The following is a 19,640-nucleotide window of genomic DNA, read 5'->3' as shown; positions in this document are numbered from 1 at the left end:
AAAACAAGTTTCCTCCTCCTCCCAGCCTCCCATTTCCCTCCCCTCCTCCTCCCACCCTTCTCCCCCTCCTCCCACCCTTCTCCCCCTCCCCCCACTCCTCTCCCCCTCCCTCTCCAGTCCAAAGAGCAGTCAGGGTTCCCTGCCCTGTGGTAAGTCCTAGGTCCTCCCCGATCCATCCATTTCTAGGAAGGTGAACATCCAAACTGGCTAGGCTCCCACAAAGCCAGCACATTAAGTAGGATCAAAACCCCGTGCCATTGTCCTTGGCTTCTCATCAGCCCTCATTGTTCACCATGCTCAGAGAGTCCAGTTTTATCCCATGCTTTTTCAGTCACAGTCCAGCTGGCCTTGGTGAGCTCCCAATAGATCAGCTCCACTGTCTCAGTGGGTGGGTGTTCCCCTCGTGGTCCCAACTTCTTTGCTCATGTTCTCCCTCCTTATGCTCCTCATTGGGACCTTGGGAGCTCAGTCCAGTGCTCCAGTGTGGGTCTCTGTCTCTGTCTCCATCCATCACCAGATGAAGGTTCTATGATGATATGCAAGATATTCATCAGTTTTGCTATAGGATAGGGTCATTTCAGGTTCCCTATCCTCAGCTGCCCAAGGAACTAACTGGGGACCTAGGCTTGGGCATCTGGGAGCCACTCCATTTTCTGGTATACTCCTCAGTTTCTTTCTTCAATGCCTTAAAGTTGTTGTCAAATAGATCTTTCATTTCCTTGGTTAGAGTTACCCCAAGATATTTTATGCTGTTTGTAGCTATCGTGAAAGGTGAAGCTGCTCTGATTTCCCTCTCTGCTTCCATATCCTTTGTGTATAAGAGGGCTACTGATTTTTTGGAGTTGATCTTGTATCCTGCCACATTACTAAAGGTGTTTATCAGCTGTAAAAGTTCTTTGGTGGAGTTTTGGGGGTCGCTTATGTACACTATCATATCATCTGCAAATAACGAAAGTTTCACTTCTTCCTTTCCAATTCGAATCCCCTTGATCCCCTTATGTTGTCTTATTGCTATTGCTAGAACTTCAAGCACTATATTGAAGAGGTATGGCGAGAGTGGACAGCCTTGTCGTGTTCCTGAGTTTAGTGGGATGGCTTTAAGTTTCTCTCCATTTAATTTGATGTTAGCTGTCGGCTTGCTGTATATAGCTTTTATTATATTTAGGTATGACCTTTGTATCCCTAATCTCTCCAATACTTTTATCGTAAAGGGATGTTGAATTTTGTCAAATGCTTTTTCAGCATTAATGAAATGATCATATGGTTTTTTTCTTTCAGTTTATTTATATGCTGGATTACATTGATAGATTTGCGTATGTTGAACCAGCCCTGCATCCCTGGGATGAAGCCTACTTGATTATAATGGATAATTTTCCTAATGTGTTCTTGGATTCGGTTTGCCAGTATTTTGTTGAGGATTTTTGCATCGATGTTCATGAGTGAGATTGGTCTATAATTTTCTTTCTTGGTTGAGTCTTTGTGCGGTTTTGGTATCAGAGTAACTGTAGCTTCATAAAAGGAATTTGGCAATGCCTCTTCTGTTTCTATATTGTGAAATACATTAAGGAGTATAGGTATTAGGTCTTCTTGGAAGTTCTGGTAGAATTCCGCATTGAAACCATCTGGTCCTGGGCTTTTTTTGGTAGGGAGGTTTTTGATAACCTCTTCTAATTCTTCGCGACTAACAGGTCTATTTAGATTGTTCACCTGGTCCTGGTTTAACTTTGGTATATGGTATTTATCTAAAAAAGTGTCCATTTCCTTTATATTTTCCAGTTTTGTGGCATATAGGCTTTTGTAGTAAGATCTAATGATTCTCTGAATTTCCTCTGTGTCTGTGGTTATGTCCCCCTTTCATTTCTGATCTTATTAATTTGCAAATTCTCTCTCTGCCGTTTGATTAGTTTGGATAGGGGTTTGTCAATCTTGTTGATTTTCTCCAGGAACCAGCTTTTTGTTTCATTGATTCTTTGGATTGTTTTCTGTGTTTCTATTTTGTTGATTTCAGCCCTCAGTTTGATTATTTCCAGTCTTCTACTCCTCCTAGGTGAGTCTGCTTCTTTTTTTTCTAGAGCTTTCAGGTGGGCTGTTAAGTCTCCAATGTGAGCTTTCTCTGTTTTCTTTAAGTGGGCACTTATTGCTATGAACTTTCCTCTGAGGACTGCTTTCATAGTGTCCCATAAGTTTAAGTATGTTGTTTCTTTATTTTCATTGAATTCCAGGAAAACTTTACTTTCTTTCTTAATTTCTTCCTTAATCCAGGTATGGTTCAGTAGTTGACTGTTCAGTTTCCATGAATTTGTAGGCTTTCTGGGGGTAGCATTGTTGTTGAATTCTAAATTTAATCCATGGTGATCTGATAAGACACAGGTGGTTACTAATATTTTTTTGTAACTGTGGATGTTTGCTTTGTTACCGACTATGTGGTCGATTTTCGAGAAGGTTCCATGAGCTGCAGAGAAGAAGGTATATTCTTTCCTATTTGGGTGGAATGTTCTATAGATGTCTGTTAAGTCCATTTGATTCATTACCTCCATTAATTCTCTTATTTCTCTGTTAGGTTTCTGTTTGATTGACCTGTCCATTGGTGAGAGAGGAGTGTTGAAGTCTCCTACTATTAGTGTGTGCGGTTTGATGGCTGCCTTGAGTTTTAGCAATGTTTCTTTTATGTACGTGGGTGCTTTTATATTAGGGGCATAGATGTTCAGGATTGAGACTTCATCCTGATGAACTGTTCCTGTTATGAGTATAAAATGCCCCTCTCCATCTCTTCTGATTGATTTAAGTTTAAAGTCAACTTTGTTAGAGATTAGTATGGCCACACCTGCCTGTTTCTTAGGTCCATTTGCTTGATAGGCCTTTTCCCAGCCCTTTACTCTGAGTAGGTGCCTGTCTTTGTGGTTGAGGTGTGTTTCTTGTAAACAGCAGAATGTTGGATCCTGTTTTCGTATCCAATCTCTTAGCCTGTGCCTTTTAATAGGTGAGTTGAGTCCATTGACATTAAGTGATAATAATGACCAGTGGTTGTTAACTCTGGTCATTTTTTTAGTCGTAGAGTTTGTGTGTTTCCCTTCTTTGATTTGTGTTGGTGAAGGGTCTCTAGATGTCTAAGTTAGTGTGGTCATTGTTGGACTCCTTGGTTAGTGATTTTCCTTCTATTACTTTCTGTAAGGCTGGATTTGTGGCTGCATATTGTTTAAATTTGTTTTTATCCTGGAAAATTTTATTTTCTCCACGTATAGTGAACGAAAGCTTGGCTGGGTATAGTAATCTGGGCTTGCATCCATGGTCTCTCAGTTTCTGCAGTACATCTATCCAGGACCTTCTGGCTTTCATGGTTTCCATGGAGAAGTCAGGTGTGAGTCTGATAGGTTTACCTCTATAAGTAATTTGGCCTTTTTCCTTTGCAGCTCTTAATATTCTTTCCTTATTCTGTATGCTTTGTGTTTTGATAATTATATGACGAGGGGATGTTCTTTTTTGATCCAGCCTATTCGGTGTTCTGTATGCTTCTTGAACCTTCATAGGTATATCTTTCTTTAGGTTGGGAAAGTTTTCTTCTATAATTTTATTAAATATATTTTCTGGACTGTTGAGCTGCACTTCTTCTCCTTCTTCTACTCCTATTATTCTTAGGTTTGGTCTTTTTATTGTGTCCCATATTTCCTGAATATTTTGTGATGAGAGTTTGTTGGACTTGCTGTTTTCTTTGATCAGTGTGTTTATTTTCTCTACGGTATCTTCAGAATCTGAGATTCTTTCTTCTAACTCTTGCATTCTGTTGGTTATGCTTGTTTCTGTAGACTCTGTTTGTTTACTTAAAATTTCCATGTCCAGCCGGCCCTCTGTTTGTGTTTTCTCCTTTGCCTCCATTTCAGTTTTCAAGTCTTGCACTGTTTCCATTATCTGTTTGATTGGTTTTCCTTGGTTTTCTAGGGTATCATTCACTGATTTATTCAATTCTTCAAACTTTCTGTTATATTTCTCATCCATTTCTATAAGGGCGTTCTTTACATGCTGTTTAAGGGCATCAATCACTTTCATAAAGTCAATCTTTTCTACTTCTTGATTAAGGTGTTCATGTCCTCCCGTTGTGAGGTCACTGGTTTCTGGTGGCTTCATTTTGCTTTTCAGATTGTTGGGTGAATTCTTGCATTGGTGTCTGCCCATCTCTTCTTCCAAATGCTCCCTTATGGATCTTCTTTACCGGATCAGGTCTCCTTGCCTACCCAATGCTGGCTTTCCCCAACGTTGGCTCTCCTGGTGCCGAGAGATCAGGTCTCCGTGCTGGTTGGGCAGCTCGCAAACAAAGCGCCTACCCTGCTTGGTGGAGGCAGGCCATAGAAACAAAGGAACTCCTGCCTGCTTGGGTGCCCCGAGGATTCGGACCCAGTGCCCAGACAGGCTGGGCTGGGTGATGTTATGTGCCAAAAGAGGGCAGGGGGGCCGAAGTGGGGAGGGTTCTGGATGGAAGCTGGGTGGGCTAGGAAGAAAGAGGCGGTATGCAGGGAGTGGAGGCCCTGCAGAGAGCTCAAGAAGGATAGGGGGCCAAGGAACCTCTGAGCTCCCCTTCCCAGGCTGGCGCCACGGGGCCAGAAACTCACCCCAACGCTGGCTCTCCTGGCACCGAGAGATTAGGCCTCCGTGCTGGTGGGCAGGTCACAAACAAAGCGCCTACCCGGCTTGGTGCAGGCAGGCCATAGAAACAAAGGGACTCCCGCCCACTTGGGTGCCCGAGGATTCGGACCCAGTGCCCCGAGCCATACCTTTCACGTGGATGTCTAAGTAGACCTTCAGGATAGCCTCAGTTTTACTCTTTACTGCAACCTAGTGGCCACAATTTCAGATTGCAGGATTAGCAGAAGGTAGCACTAATGAGGAAATGGCTCTGATAGCATAAATTTGTGAATGTAGTGATAACAGTGACTGACAAGACAGCACAAAGACTGAACACACCCTAACCAGAGTCACTCTGACCAGAACTTTCTAAGAAATGACACATTGAGGACAGTCACCTAACAGGAAGCCCACACTAGCTCAGAACAGAGAAATAGATGGCTATTTATTACTTAGGGGTAAACTCATGAATCAGAATCCTCCGCTTGATCAGAGATCAGAAACTGAAATCCACAACTGGAACAGAGGGAGAGGCCAGAAAGAGAGTGGAGGTATGCTCTGCATCAGCATATATAGTATAAGAGGCCACGCCCCAGTGGGCGGGTTACCACTTCCTACAGCACACAATCATTTAACAGCAATATAATTGGGATCAGGATCGCTTAGACTTGAAAGACATCTAAATTTTAGAAATATTTAAATTATGTTTTCTATTAATTAAAATCCTGCCACTCATTCCAGGCTAGTACATACCACCTCCATCAGTCTTTTAGTGCTCAGAAGAAATCTTAAAAATGTCTTCCTTTGCTGACTTTGTCCGGAATTGTTTCCTTCCTTCTCTTTTCAGGATGGAACGATCATTCACATCCTTTCTGGGAGATGCATGGAAGCTGGGGCTCAAGGAGACAGTAAGGATCTGCACTTGAGTCAGTGTGATGGTAAAAGCAGCCAGCTGTGGCGATTCGACCAGGTCCACCCTGTGGATGAATGATGAGTAACAGTGACGGAGAGCAAAGCAAATGATCAGCTTCACATTTCTACTCCTGTGTGTTCTGAGCCGTCCACTGTGCCCAGGTTGCCGGTATAGGAGAGAAGAAAATGACATATATATATATATATATATATATATATATATATATATATATATATATTTGTGCCTCATGTCATTGATTGATAGCTGTATTTATAGAGGAAAAGCAATGGAGTCATTGTATTCATCTTCAGAAATGTTCATCATGAAATACAGGAGAGTCCTTTCTTGACCTACCAAGCATTTAACATTTGCTTTTATCCCTGACTGTGGAAGAGGCATAGACATTGTCTGACAGATCTTCCAGGAGACATCAAATGCAGTGGATAACTTTATCTGACCCCAAGTAGCCTTTACTTGGATGGTGTGGTATATGTGGTCCAGTGTGAAAGTTAGAGTGAAGGGTGTTTAATGGTCTATGCTCCAAACCATTTTATTAGGCTTACTAGCATATATTTTCTCATTTATTGAGCTCTAGCTCAAGAGGAAGCAGAAGGGAATGGAGAGGAATGGGGTGGGGCTGGGAAGAAGGCTGGAAAGAGATTTGTCCTGACTCTCCAGCTCAGGTTGGCCCATGAAGAGTGAACAGAGCTAGGTAAGAGTTTTTCATCTTCAAGACAGCCCCCTGAAACTCTCTACCTCCATTCACCTGCTCTAGCCTTCTCTAGCTCAGCCGTGCACAACCAGATTTCCTCACAGTGTAGTCTTTCTGAGTCACCAGTGCTGGAAGGATCAACACATCTGAGCATTCTCATGAACAAAAGTATCATGGTAGATAAACTCCCTTGACGCCCTGGTAGGAGAGCTGTGCTGGCTCGATGAGAAATAGCAAGCTTTGAAAAAGGAAAACCTTCCCTTGAATGGAAATGCCACCACTCCAGCCAAAATCTTTACAAGGCAAAATGGATGTGGCTATTGAATATTCTTGAAGCTTGGTGGGGCCATCTATGAACCAACAATGTATGCCAAGGACCCCCTAAATGTGGATTCCTGTTGAATGCTCATGGTTGAGTGATATCCACCTCAGCCAGAGCAGAACCAAGGTATAGCCACAAGTGTTGCTGAGTGAGTTAGGAAGCTGTTGAGAAAAAAAAAAACATTCTTGCCCATTTCTCTCTGGATGTAATTAGCTCTGTATATGGCAAACTTAAAATTTCATATTAAAGATGCCTTTGACCTTTTGACTGTCTTTGAACAGTTGTTTTAAATAAGAATTAGGAAAGAAGCTTGCATTTCTAAAATACCCAACACGTATGTATTTCTTCCAAGTCAATGCCCACTGTGTTTCTCCAACCTTAGAATTGATCTATACTAACTAACACTATCCAATATGATGCCACAAACCCACTGTGGCCATTTTGATGGAAATTCTGTACAATTCAGGAAATTTTCCAACTGTTCCTTGATTGTGCTGGCTACATTTCAAGAGTTCAGTAGCCAGCTGTGGCTAGTGGCTACTAAACTGAGAACAGTTATAAAATATCCCACCATCACAGACTTTATTACTGAATAGCACTGGCTAGACCCATTCCCGAGTATGGAAGAAATTTTACCCACCATCTTCTTACTTCAGACCTGTCTGTATTTAAAATGAATTCTCCTGACATGTTGAGGCAGGGATGGAGCTTTCAGATGATAACCTTGTAAAGGGCAGTAACGGTTGAAGAGCAAACATTTAAAAAAAGATCTCTATTCTGAAATGAATTCTGTGATTAGCATTGTCAGTAGCTGAAGCTGTTGGGATAAATTAATATAATTAAATAAAAGGCTAAATTCTGTTGTGTGAGTTGTACTTGGTGGTGATTAACACCTTGGGAGGTCTGCAGAGCACAAAGCCTGGGTTCTAGGTATGTTTAATGTTAGCAGCCTGGTGTGGGAGGTCCTTCTGTCTATGTGTTGCTTTTATGGGTCAATGAATAAAGAACTGGCTTGGCCTATAGCATGGGACGAGGAAGGCAGAGTCAGAGAGAGATGCCATGGAGCCACCGCCAGAGATAGACATGCTGAAACTTGGCTGGTAGGCCATAACCTTTGGTGATATACAGATGAATAGAAATGGGTTAAATTAAGATGTAAGAATTAGCCAACAAGAAGCTAGAGCTAATGGGCCAAGCAGTGTTTGAATTAATGTATGGTTTTCTAAGTGGTTGTTTCCATGGAAGAAGGGTGTGAGGTTTCTTCAGCCTGAATCCCTCAGTCATGGCTGGTTCTGGGGAGGACAACCAGGGAATAGGGAGAGATGCTTCCTTGGCTTGGCAACCCAGGGTATGGCTTTTCCTGTGGACTCCCCAGGGCCAACCTTGTGCTGTGATTCCAGGCTTGTGAATCACCCCTCTTCTATGTATGGCCTACACAAATCCAGATAGGCCCTGGGGAATCCAGGGAAACTGCACACCTCTCTTCTATAAATGGCTTCCTCAGGTTTGGTTAGGCCTTGGTGGGCCACTCCTGAGAAGTGGTGCCCTCCTCCTCTGAGGCTGGCCTCCATAGTGCCAGACAGGCTTTGGAGAGCCAGCAAACCCTCCCACAAGGCTAACCTTCCGTGGACCAACCATGCCCTGGGGTGCCAGGCCAAAGTATCTCTGCTCCCACTTTTATGACTGGCCTCAACAGGGCCTGCAAGTCTATGCAAGCTGCATACAATATTCCAAGGCCAACCTTCCAGAGTCCTACCTGCCCGAAGAAAGGGTATCCATTCTTTCATGTCCTGTCTCCCCAGGAACAGACAGACTATGGAGAGATAAGTAGGGAAGCTGCACCCCACTCTTCTCCAGCTGTCCTTCACAGGGTCACACAGGCCCTGGGGACCAAAGTCAGGGAATCTGCACCCCAATCTTCCACAACTGGCCTCTCCTAGGGAGCCATGCGTGGAAAGCTGTGCCTTCACTTCCATTACTAGCCTCCCCTGGGTTGGACAGCCTTGGGGTGTCAGACAGGAAACTGCCCAATCTTCTATGGCTGGCTTGTGCTCCCTCTCTATCATTGGCCTCACCTGGACTGGCAAGTCCATGGAAGGTACCACCCCTCTTCCACAGCTAGCCTTCAAAGGGTCTGCCAGGCCCGGAAAGGGATGAACAGGTCCTGGAGAGCAGGCTGGGATCCACAGCTGGCCTCTGCTAGATCAGACAAGTCTTGGTGATTCAGGGAATCTACACCACCTCTTCCACAGGTAGCTTGACCAGGGCCTGCCAGGCCAGGGAAAGTGTGCCCCATCATTGATGACTGACCTTTCCAGGACAGGATAGGCCCTGGGAAGTCAGACTGGGGAAAATGCTTAGCCCTCTTCCACGTTTGGCCTCCAGAGGATGAGGCAGGGCCTGGAGAGTCAGGCCAGGGTTGTTGCACACCCCCTCCTCTATGGCTGAGCCTGACAGTTCTTGGGGAGCCAAGCTGAGAAAGATGCACTATTCTCCTCCATATCTGGCCTCTGCATGGCCAGAAAAGTCCTGGGGATCCAGAACGGGGAAGCTGTGCCCCCCTTCTTCCACAACTTGCCTTCACAAATTAGGGCAGGCCCTGGGGAGACAGGCTGAGGCCAGTGTGAACCAGTATCCCAAGGCCAGGGTATCACTGGCCCAAGTTAGGGCAACCATGGAAGTGGGAATGCAGAATCATCTGCCTGCCACCGCAGGACTGGCCCTGTCCTGGGAAGGCCAGATATGGACAGGGTTGTGGCATTTACCTGGCCTGGCTTCCCTGGTTCTATCCAGCCCTGTAGAGGCCAGCCATGGAAGCAAATCCCCTGCCCCACCTCTCCAGGTATGGTATAACCCTCTGAACACCAGGTATGGAAGAGGAGAGCTCAGGAAACCTGTACTGGCTCCACAGGGTCTGTGAGAACTTGCACATGCCAGCCATAAAAAGTGGGTTGTTTCTTCTGTATCCTGACTCCCTGCTGCATGGTATGCCCTGGTTATGCTGGCTGGTGCAAAGGTGGGTACAGCTTTCCTAGTCTGACTCCCCAGGGCATGATCTGGACAGTCCCAGAGCCTCTTGTGAATGTAATGGATTTCCTGCATAGCCTTGCTGAGATGGTGAATCTCCTTGTACACCTGAAAATATTTCCTGACAACCTTGTTCTGAGGGGGAGAGTGACCCAGTCTCAGAGACCCTGTTCAGGAGGAGAAGGTCCCAGGGTTCTTCAGGAGATACTGATGGTCCTAAATTTTCTTTTTCAGATATGGGAGATCCCATAGTATTTTGGACAGAGAAGGAGATTCCCAGAGATCCTGGGGTAGGTGGAAAAGTTTCTGAAGTTCCTAGGAAAGAGTCTGATATATTACAAGCCTTTTTGGTGGATGACAGAGGTTTTGATGTCTCTGGCATAAGGGGATACTGTTGTAGAATCTGCAGCAAAGAAGGCAGATTCCCTAGAGAGTCTTGAGCAAGTGGTGAAGTTTCTATAATTCCATGGGTAGATGGTATTTCTAGAGTGCTATGCTTAGATGGTGCTGTTTCTAGTGTCCCCTATGAAGATTCAGATAGTCCAAGATCTCCTAGATCAGATAATGATAATGACCATCCTAAATAGAGGCCCTTGGTCTAAACAAGTGACTGAAGCCTCTTCAGATGACAAGGAAGTATCTGGAGACCCTTGAGCAGATGGTGAATGTCCAAGAGATTCTTGGGCTGATATGGACAGTCCTAGAGCCCCTTGAGTAGACAGTGCATTTCCTGAATAGATTTTCGGCAGTGGTGAATCTTGTAAAGTCTCGTTTTCACCCGAAGACATTTCCTGTAAACCTTTATCTATTAGTGAAGGTCTAATAGGCCCCATTTAAGATGAGGCAGATTTCACAAACCATTGGTCAGATGGAGAAATTCCAGAGCTTTGTGGGAAACTGTTGGTGATCTCAATATCACTTGGTCATTTATGGAGGGGCCCACTGCACCTTTGGCAGATGTTGAAAGTCTCAGTGTCTCTAGGATTGATGTCAAAGTTTTAGAGACCTTGAGATAGATTTTAAAATACTATAAACCTCTTCAGAAGATGGCAAAGGTTCTGACGTCTCTAAAGCAAACTGGGAAGTACCCAGAGGCTGTTCCGAAGACGTCTGAATTCCTACAACACTTTGAGCTGATGGTGCAGTTACTATAGACCCTTGGGCAGATGATGGTGTTTTTCTAGCACCTTGTGTAGATAGCGATGTTCCTAAAATATCTTTTAAAGATTGAGAAAGTCCACAATCTCGTGGAGTAGATGATGAATGTGCTAAAGCCTCTTGAGCTAAAAAAAAATTCCTCTTGGGAAGATGTGGACATTTCTGGAGACTCCTGATCAGATTTTGAATGTCCTACAAACTCTTGTGCTGATATGCAAGTTCCAAGAGCCCTTTGCACAGATAATAAATGGTTTTTTAAAACAAGCATAACCAACCGAATACAAGAGATAGAAGAAAGAATCTCAGATTCTGAAGATACCATAGAGAAAATAAACACACTGATCAAAGAAAACAGCAAATCCAACAAACTCTCATCACAAAACATTCAGGAAATCTGGGACACAATAAAAAGACCAAACCTAAGACTAATAAGAGTAGAAAAAGGAGAAGAAGTGCAGCTCAACGGTCCAGAAAATATATTTATTAACTTTAAAAACTTTCCCAACCTAAAGAAAGATATACCTATGAAGGTTCAAGAAGCATACAGAACACTGAATAGACTGGATCAAAGAAAAACATCCTCTCACCATATAATAATCAAAACACAAAACATACAGAATAAAGAAAGAATATTAAGAGCTGCGAAGGCTGATCTCTTGGCGCCAAGAGAGCCAACATTGGGGTGAGTTTCTGACCCTGCAGCGCCAGCCCAGGACAGGGAACTCAGAAGTTCCTCAACCCCCTATCCTTCTTGGGCTCTCTGCAGGGCCTCTACTCCCTGCATACTGCCTCTTTCTTCCTATCCCACCCAGCTTGCATCCAGAACCCTCCCCACTTCAGCCCCCCTGCCCTCTTTCGGCACATAACATCACCCAGCCCAGCCTGTCTGGGCACTGGGTCCGAATCCTCAGGGCAACCAAGCAGGCGGGAGTTCCTTTGTTTCTATAGCCTGCCTGCACCAAGCAAGGTAGGCGCTTTGTTTATGAGCTACCCAACCAGCATGGAGACCTGATCTGGGTGCCAGGAGTGCCAACATTGGGGAGAGCCAGCATTGGGCACGGAGATCTGATCTCGGCACCAGGAGAACCATCACTGGGGAGAGTCATCACTGGGAAGGTACATCAGTAGGCAAGGAGACCTGATCCGGTAAAAGAAGATCCATAGGGGAGCATTTGGAGGAAGAGATGGGCAGACGCCAATGCAAGAATTCACCCAACAATCTGAAAAGCAAAATGAAGCCACCAGAAACCAGCGACCTCACAACGGGAGGACATGAACACCTTAATCAAGAAGTAGAAAAGATTGACTTTATGAAAGTGATTGATGCCCTTAAACAGCATGTAAAGAACGCCCTTATAGAAATGGATGAGAAATATAACAGAAAGTTTGAAGAATTGAATAAATCAGTGAATGATACCCTAGAAAACCAAGGAAAAACAATCAAACAGATAATGGAAACAGTTCAAGACTTGAAAACTGAAATGGAGGCAAAAAAGAAATCACAGAGGGCTGGCTGGACATGGAAAATTTAAGTAAAAAAACAGAGTCTACAGAAACAAGCATAGCAACAGAATACACAAAGGATAAGGAAGCAGAGAGGGAAATCAGAGAAGCATCGCCTTTCATAATAGCCACAAACAGCATAAAATATCTTAGGGTAACTCTAATGAAGTGAAAGATCTATTTGACAAGAACTTTAAGTCTTTGAAGAAAGAAATTGAAGAGGATACCAGAAAATGGAAGGATCTCTCTTGCTCTTGGATTGGGAGGATCAACATAGTAAAAATGGCAATTCTACCAAAGGCAATTTATAGATTCAATGCAATCCCCATCAAGGTCCCATCAAAATTCTTCACAGATCTGGAGAGGACAATAATCAACTTTATATGGAAAAATAAAAAACCCAGGATAGACAAAACAATTTTATACAATAAAGGAACTTCTGGAGGCATTACCATCCCTGACTTCAAACTCTATTACAGAGCTACAGTAATGAAAACAGCATGGTATTGGCATAAAAACAGAGAAGTCGACCAATGGAATCGAATAAAAGACCCGGATTTTAACCCACAAACCTATGAACACCTTATTTTCGATAAAGGAGCTAAAAGTATACAATGGAAGAAAGAAAGCATCTTCAACAAATGGTGCTGGCACAACTGGATGTCAACCTGTAGAAGAATGAAAATAGACCCATATCTATCACCATACACAAAACTCAAGTCCAAATGGATCAAAGACCTCAATATCAATCTGAACACACTGAACCTGATAGAAGAGAAAGTGGGAAGTACCCTACAACATATGGGCACAGGAGATCGCTTCCTACGTATAAGCCCAGCAGCACAGACATTAAGGGCAACATTTGTCTGTTGCGGGGTTGGTGAAGATCTTCTCCCAGTCAGTAGGCTGCCCTTTTGTCTTATTGACTGTGTCCTTTGCTTTACAGAAGCTTCTCAGTTTCAGGAGGTCCCATTTATTCATTGTTGCTCTTATTGTCTGTGCTACTGGGGTTATATGTAGGAAGTGGTTTCCTGTGCCCATGCATTGCAGGCTACTTCCCATTTTCTCTTCTTTCTGGTTCATTGTGGTCAGACCTTACATTGAGGTCTTTAATCCATTTGGACTTCAGTTTTGTGCATGGTAATAGATATGGATCTATTTTCATTCTTCTACATGTTGACATCCAGTTATGCCAGCACCATTTATTGAAGATGCTTTTTTTCCATTGAACAATTTTAGCTTCTTTGTCAAAAAATCAGGTGTTCATAGGTTTGTGGATTAATATCCAGGTCTTCGATTCTATTCCATTGGTCAACATCTGTTTTTATGCCAATACCAAGCTGTTTTCATCACTGTAGCTCTGTAATAGAGCTTGATGTCAGGGATGGTAATGCCTCAGGCAGTTCCTTTATCGTATAGGATTGTTTTGTCTATCCTGGGTTTTTTGTTTTTCCATATAAAGTTGATTGTGAAGAATTGTGTTGGGATTTTGATGGGGATTGGATTGAATCTACAGACTGCTTTTGGTAGGATTGCCATTTTTATTATGTTGATCCTACTGACCCAAGAGCATGGCAGATTGTTGGCCCATGTGACCGTGTGGACTGTGTCCTGTGTGGCATTATCATGTGTCCGCGTTGACACTGTCCCACATGCACACAGCTGTGTGGACGCGGCCACATGACATTTGTGGTCCACGTGGTCACACGGGCCATTATCCACATAGTCACACGATAGTGCCACAAGGGCCACAGTCCACGCCGACACACAGAACAGTACCCACCAGGATACACACAGAGGATCCCATGATGTCCTCGGGCACAAGGGAGGCACAGAAAAATTCCATGTCAAATAAATAGCAGTTTATGAAACAAGTCTGTCCACAAAGACCCACATGTGGCCACCTGGGCCAGTCCCATCATGTCAAGTGATCACGCAGACAGGGCGGGCAGCAGTCATCTGCCTCCAGTGTCATGTGACCATGCGGGCAGGGCAGCAGCAGGCAATCTTCGGTGTCTCCCATGTCATGTGGTCTCCCCAGTCACACGTGGTCCCTGTCCACACATGCATACAGGTCCACATTTCCCGACGAGGGGAGTGTCTGGACGATCGACCTCTGGGCCAGCGGGGACCACAGTGTGTTCAGTTTCTGCTCCATGGGGCTGAGCTCAGAGGGGAGGCTGTGGGGAGGCGACAGGGTCAGGGCTGTGGGCAGGGCTAGAGTGTCGGGTGGGAGCAGAGGAGCCCAGTCACCCGCTGTTCCTGGAAGTCTCCTGGCAGGGTGTTGGGGCTCCCAAGACACGTGATACAGACACCACATGCTGCAGGGCTCACTGGAGCAACACCATGACCAAGGACAGACAGTCACACATGCTCACCCCTTGTCCAGCCAAACCCTGCCCATGCATCCACCTGAGACCCATTCACAACCATCACCTGGTGCCCACCCAAGAACCCCATGCCCACACCCATCACCAGGTGTCTACCCAAGCCCACGTGCTCACTCATCATCCCACGGGTCCCCGGACACCTCCTCAGCCACAAGGAAGTCATACTCCTCCGCCGCATACTTCTCCCAGTCTGAGAGCTCAGGCCCATCGGGGTCGCTCTCCTGCGAGGTGCAAGAGAATCCGTGAGAGATGGAGGAGTGTGGGGGTTCGCACGGGAACACAAGGGGGACACAGGACACGCACCCGCAGCAGGGACGCCTGCTCTCGCTGCTCGTAGTCCAGGTACTTGTCCACATTGAAAAACGTGTCGAAGAACACGTGGGCGAGCTTGCAGCGCTTCAGGTCAGGCAGTGTGATCTTCCCTGCGGGGGTGGGTGGGCCGTGGGGTGATGGGAGCGGGAGGGTGGGGCTGTGGTGTTTCAGGGGAAGGAAGGTGGGGCTTTGGAATCACGGGGGAAGGAGGGTAGGGCCACGGAGTGACAGGGGGAGGGGGCAGTGGGACTGTGGAGGTCATGGGGTTCATGACTGGGTTTCACGGAAAGGTAGGTGGAAGTAGCCCCGTGGGAGGCGTGGCCACACAGCATGAATCCGAGCCATGTAGAGGGATCAGTCCATGTGGAAAGCCACCCACTCGTATCCTGCTCGCCCAGGACCACACAGACACGTGAGGGTTGACCACATGTGGTGGGAGTCACAGCCATGAGGAACGACACATAGCCACTCGTGTGGCAGTCACCCAGGATCACACAGACACAGGAGGGGTGACCAAGTGTGACGGGTCCACAGCCTCGGGGAATGACACCCAGCTACACGTGTGATACTCACCTGGAATCACACAGACACGGGAGAGGAGACCATGAATGACAGGTTATGCCCACAGAGCACAGCACCCAGTCACGCGCATCACACTCACCTGGGATCCGTGGCTGCACCAGGTCCAGCATCTGGCACACACAGTCCTCTAAAGGCAGCGGCTCGATGGCCCGGGCTTCCAGGCGCTGCATCTGCTCCTTGTAGAAATACTCGAGCTCATAAAGGGAGAGCACGCCATCACCGTCCAAGTCCATGCAGCGGAACCAGTATTCAATGCTGTGGGGAGTAGGGGGGCCTTGTCAGCCTGGACACGGACAAGGGACACGGCAACAGGAACACAAACAGATACATGCACCCACGGTTTATAGACATGGAACAGGGTTCCCATACACACGGACATGTGGGCCCACGGCATGAGACATGCAGCGACCCTCAATGGGGCACAGGGTGACAAGCACATGCACCGCACATGGGTCACGGACATGGGACACAAGGGTCCCACAGGCCATGGAGGAACCAGCATGGGGCTATGCCCACCTGGTTGGAGTCTTCTTGTCCTCTTCGGAAAGCAAGAACCACACAAAGTCTGCGTAGCTGATCTTCCCGTCCTTCTGCAACTTTCGGTCTCTGGGGGGGAGGGGTAGGCAGGACAGGGGCCTCGCGTGGGGGTGGGTCACAGCTGGTGGAGCGGCCACGCCCACCCAGTGATAGCAATGTGAGATGGGGCCACGCCCACCTATGAGTGGCATCCCAGTTCACACACTCCCAGTGACATCACCATGTGGCCATGCCCACATCCCAGCAACATCACAGCCCAGTGGCCACACCTAAACCCATGGATGTCACAACCTTGGTCATGTGATGAAGACCATGAGCAGTGCCGCCCACACCCAGGGACCCACCTGCTGCTCCCCCACACCCTTCTCCACCCCACACATACCGCGTCACGGCACCTGAGAAGATCCTGTCAATCATCCGGGAGGAGATGGCTGTGGGAGAAAGCAGGCAGGGCTGGAGGGTCACGGCTGATGACTCACAGGCCTGGGTCAGCCACGCCCCTGTACTGCAGGCCTCGCCCCATCCAATGCCCCACCCCCACTCAGCCCCAATGCAGTAGCTGCCCCTCCTCCACAGCTGACTGTTGTGGCCTTGGCACATTAGGTTCTGGGTGCCCACCTGCAGGTCCCTCCCACATACTCAAGTCCCTCCCATCCAGGCCCCGCCCAACCCCCCAGGCCTCATCCTCTTCCCCCTCACTGTGGTCTTGCTCATCCACCTGTAGACCCCATAACCATACGAAGCTCTTCCCACTCAAGCCCCACCCACACCCCCAGATCCCGAACCATCTGAAGACACCCCACCCAGGTCTCACACCACCTGAAGCTCCTCCCACTCAGGTCCAGCCCCTCCCATCCCGCCCCTCACCATGGTCGGAGTGGTGACCCAGGTCCCACGCGTCCACCTGCAGGTCATGGTCCGTATCCAGCTCCCAGAACTTGCAGTAGATGACGTAGAAATGTTCATAGGAGAAGAACTCAGTCAGCTGGTTGATGTCAGGCTCCACCTCCAGCAGCTTCACGTTCTGGGGATTTATGGGTGAGGTCACGGAGGCCCCACCCACTGGCTCCAGGCCCTGCCCACTGGCTCCAGGCCCCGCCCCCACCTGCAGGAAGCTGCTCCTCCGCAGCTCGGTGCTCGTGATCCGACCAGACCACGACCTGTTCACTGTGTAGAAAATCCTCTGGATGACCTGCGGGTTGCGTGTTCAATGTGGGGTCAGGGAGTCAGCACAGGGGTCAGGGGGTCACGGGGTCGGTCTGGGGTCAGGGTGGGGGTTATGGTGTCTGTGTGGGGTGGCGGTGTTGGCATGGAGTCACGGATACGTGACTCTCCATGGTGACGTACTTTGAGTGACAGCCAATGTTAGGCCCGTCCACCAACCCCACAGTGATGATCATGGGGAGGGGGTCACGGGGATCATGCAGTCGTGGCCATTACTCACCGTGGTGATATAGCGGGAATGGAACTCGGGCGCCTCCTTCAGGAAAGACAGGCCAGGATGCGTGTTCACCACGTCCTGGGGAACATGGAGGGGCCCTGATGGTTGGGGGAGGGACCGTGTGCGTGTGCGTCTGTCAGTTCTGTATCAGTCTGCGTGTCCGTCCGTGTCTATGTCCGCGTGCAAATCTCCCTCTGTGAGTCTGTCTGCCTGTCCTTCCACTTCTGTGCCCGTCTGTCCGTATGTGCATGTCTGTGCCTGCCTGGGTAACTGTGTGCCTGCCTGTCTGTCTGTCCACGTTTCTGTCCATGTGTTCCCCTGTCCACACATCTGTGTTCCCCAGTCCCCCGCACCTGCAGCAGTGGCACAAAATCCTCCTGCACCAGCCCCTCGCTCCCCGGCGCCATCAGCAGCTGCACGAACCTGGCGGCCTCATCGTGGCACGTGAGGAGGATCCTGGGGGGCACGCCCAATCCAACGATGTCACACGCCCACCCCGCTTCCAGACGTGACCATGAACCTCGCCGCACTCCCTTCACAGTGGGCCATGGGCAACGAAAGTGTGCAGGGACATGGATCCTGGCCACGCCCCCCGCCAATGATGTCACCAGCCCTGCTCCCGGCCATGCCCCCTGCTTCCAGTCACGCCCATTCCGACGATGTCACCGCCCCCACTTCCAGCCACGCTCTCACTCACTTCCTCCACATGACCACAAACTTGTGCACGGACACGGAGCCCGTGCGCTCCCCGCCTGCGCTGTAGAACAGTGGCCCCTTCCAGTAGAGTGGGCAGCCGCAGGCCTGGGGGGGGGGGGAAGAGCGGGAGGATTGGTGGGTGGGGCTGGCAGGAGGAGTAGGGCTGTCAAGGGGTGGGGTTGGTGGGAGGGGCAACTTTCCCATCCATGGCTGGCTAGTACCCATGGCCTCCATCCCCACCTTGGTCATTCATCCCATGTCCCTTGCCATGGCATATCCTGTGGTTCCCATGCACCCCCAACACCCACCTTGGCCACGCGACCCATGTCCTCTACGGTGGCCCGCTCTTGCGGAAACTCCGCGAAGACTCGCTTGATACGGTTAAGGACAGCGTCCACGTCTAGTGTCTCAGGCGGTCGCCCATGTGGGAAGTAGAAAGCGGGGATGCAGCGACTGGAGGCCGGTGGGGGCGGGTCCTCCTGGGGAGGCTGCACCTGGGGATCGGGGGTCATGGTAAGCACAGGGTGAGCACACACGAGCACGGTGAACATGTGTGTGTTTCTGCACGTGTGAACACGTCTGCAGGCATGTCCCCGGGGTCCCCGTCCTGTGCACTCACCTTCCTGTGTCCCGGGCTCCTGCAGGAGGCACGCACAGGGCGGGAGCAGGCGAGGGGCAGCACACAGGTGACATCAGGTGGCTCCGGTCTGTAGCTGGTGACGTCAGGGGGTGTTCCCGGGCCCCCGCGGGTGACGTCATAGCTCCCTGGTGCGTCCCGGATGCGGCGCAGGCCGTCGTGCAGCGCGCGCTGGGTGTTGGGGTCGCTGAGCCAGCGCAGGAAGAGCTCATCCACCTTCCGCTTGAGGACGGGCTGCAGCGGCGGCATGACGGGCGGAAGTGCGCGTGGACGGACCGGGAGGGCAACGAACACGCGAACCGGAAAAGCAGACGGACGGGGGCAGCGGTAGCAGAAGCGCGGACACGCCTGCTGCGTTGCTTTAGGACGGGCGCATCCACGGCGCGGGAGAACTACGTCATCACAGCGGGAATACAGAGGATTGCGTCATCACAGCGCGCCGGTCAACAACATGGCGGGCCCTGGTGGCGGTGACTGACGCGCGGACACGCCCCCTATGCAGTGCCGTTTCAGAACTGTCTCGTCTGCGGCGCTGGCCACATTCTTATGCGTCATCAGAAGGCGCCGACCGTTTCCATGGCGACGGCGTACGCGATCACGCCTGCTGTGCGAGCAGGCTTCAAACCAGGTGCTCCGGGCAAGTAGAGCCATGCGTCATCTCCCCGCGCCGCCCACCTAGCGTGCGCGTCATCAGTAGCCGTCATCCGCGTCCACAGAGACATTCGTCATCTCTGCTCCATCCACCTAGCGTGTCGCCTTCATAAAGGTCTAGAGAGTGAAATAAGTCATAGAA

At 48.8% G+C, this 19,640-nt stretch overlaps 2 protein-coding genes across 6 annotated transcripts in view; one reads left to right on the top strand and one right to left on the bottom strand.

Moving 5' to 3' along the window:
* Galnt15 (polypeptide N-acetylgalactosaminyltransferase 15) overlaps positions 1–7,426 on the top strand; it is a 40,794-nt gene extending 33,368 nt beyond the window's left edge. For all 3 annotated transcript variants that reach the window (XM_041662239.1, XM_041662238.1, XM_041662241.1), the window contains one exon: positions 5,465–7,426. In XM_041662239.1, coding sequence (XP_041518173.1) covers positions 5,465–5,608 — 144 coding nt within the window. In that variant the 3' untranslated portion in view covers positions 5,609–7,426. The remainder of the gene's footprint in view (positions 1–5,464) is intronic.
* Positions 7,427–13,726: 6,300 nt separating this feature from the next.
* Ppp2r3b (protein phosphatase 2 regulatory subunit B''beta) lies at positions 13,727–19,227 on the bottom strand. 3 transcript variants are annotated; one of them, XM_041662642.1, is made up of 13 exons: positions 18,830–19,227; positions 18,519–18,704; positions 18,212–18,315; positions 17,868–17,970; positions 17,518–17,592; positions 17,179–17,265; positions 16,941–17,097; positions 16,456–16,504; positions 16,053–16,142; positions 15,616–15,791; positions 14,946–15,064; positions 14,757–14,863; positions 13,727–14,432 (listed from the first exon to the last, which is right to left on the bottom strand). In XM_041662642.1, the coding sequence occupies exons 1-13, from the start codon at positions 19,094–19,096 to the stop codon at positions 14,294–14,296; spliced, it is 1,659 nt and encodes a 552-aa protein (XP_041518576.1). In that variant the 5' UTR covers positions 19,097–19,227; the 3' UTR covers positions 13,727–14,293. The 3 variants fall into 3 exon arrangements, with proteins under 3 accessions (XP_041518576.1, XP_041518577.1, XP_041518578.1); XM_041662643.1 differs by lacking the exon at positions 17,179–17,265; XM_041662644.1 differs by lacking the exons at positions 13,727–14,432; positions 14,757–14,863; positions 14,946–15,064 and adding an exon at positions 15,107–15,527.
* Positions 19,228–19,640: the final 413 nt, after the last annotated feature.

This window comes from Microtus oregoni, unplaced genomic scaffold, assembly GCF_018167655.1.
Source record: "Microtus oregoni isolate MIOR12 unplaced genomic scaffold, Mior012 000013F_ref0000133, whole genome shotgun sequence".
Lineage (NCBI taxonomy): Eukaryota > Metazoa > Chordata > Mammalia > Rodentia > Cricetidae > Microtus > Microtus oregoni.
This window is presented reverse-complemented; position numbering and strand designations above follow the sequence as displayed.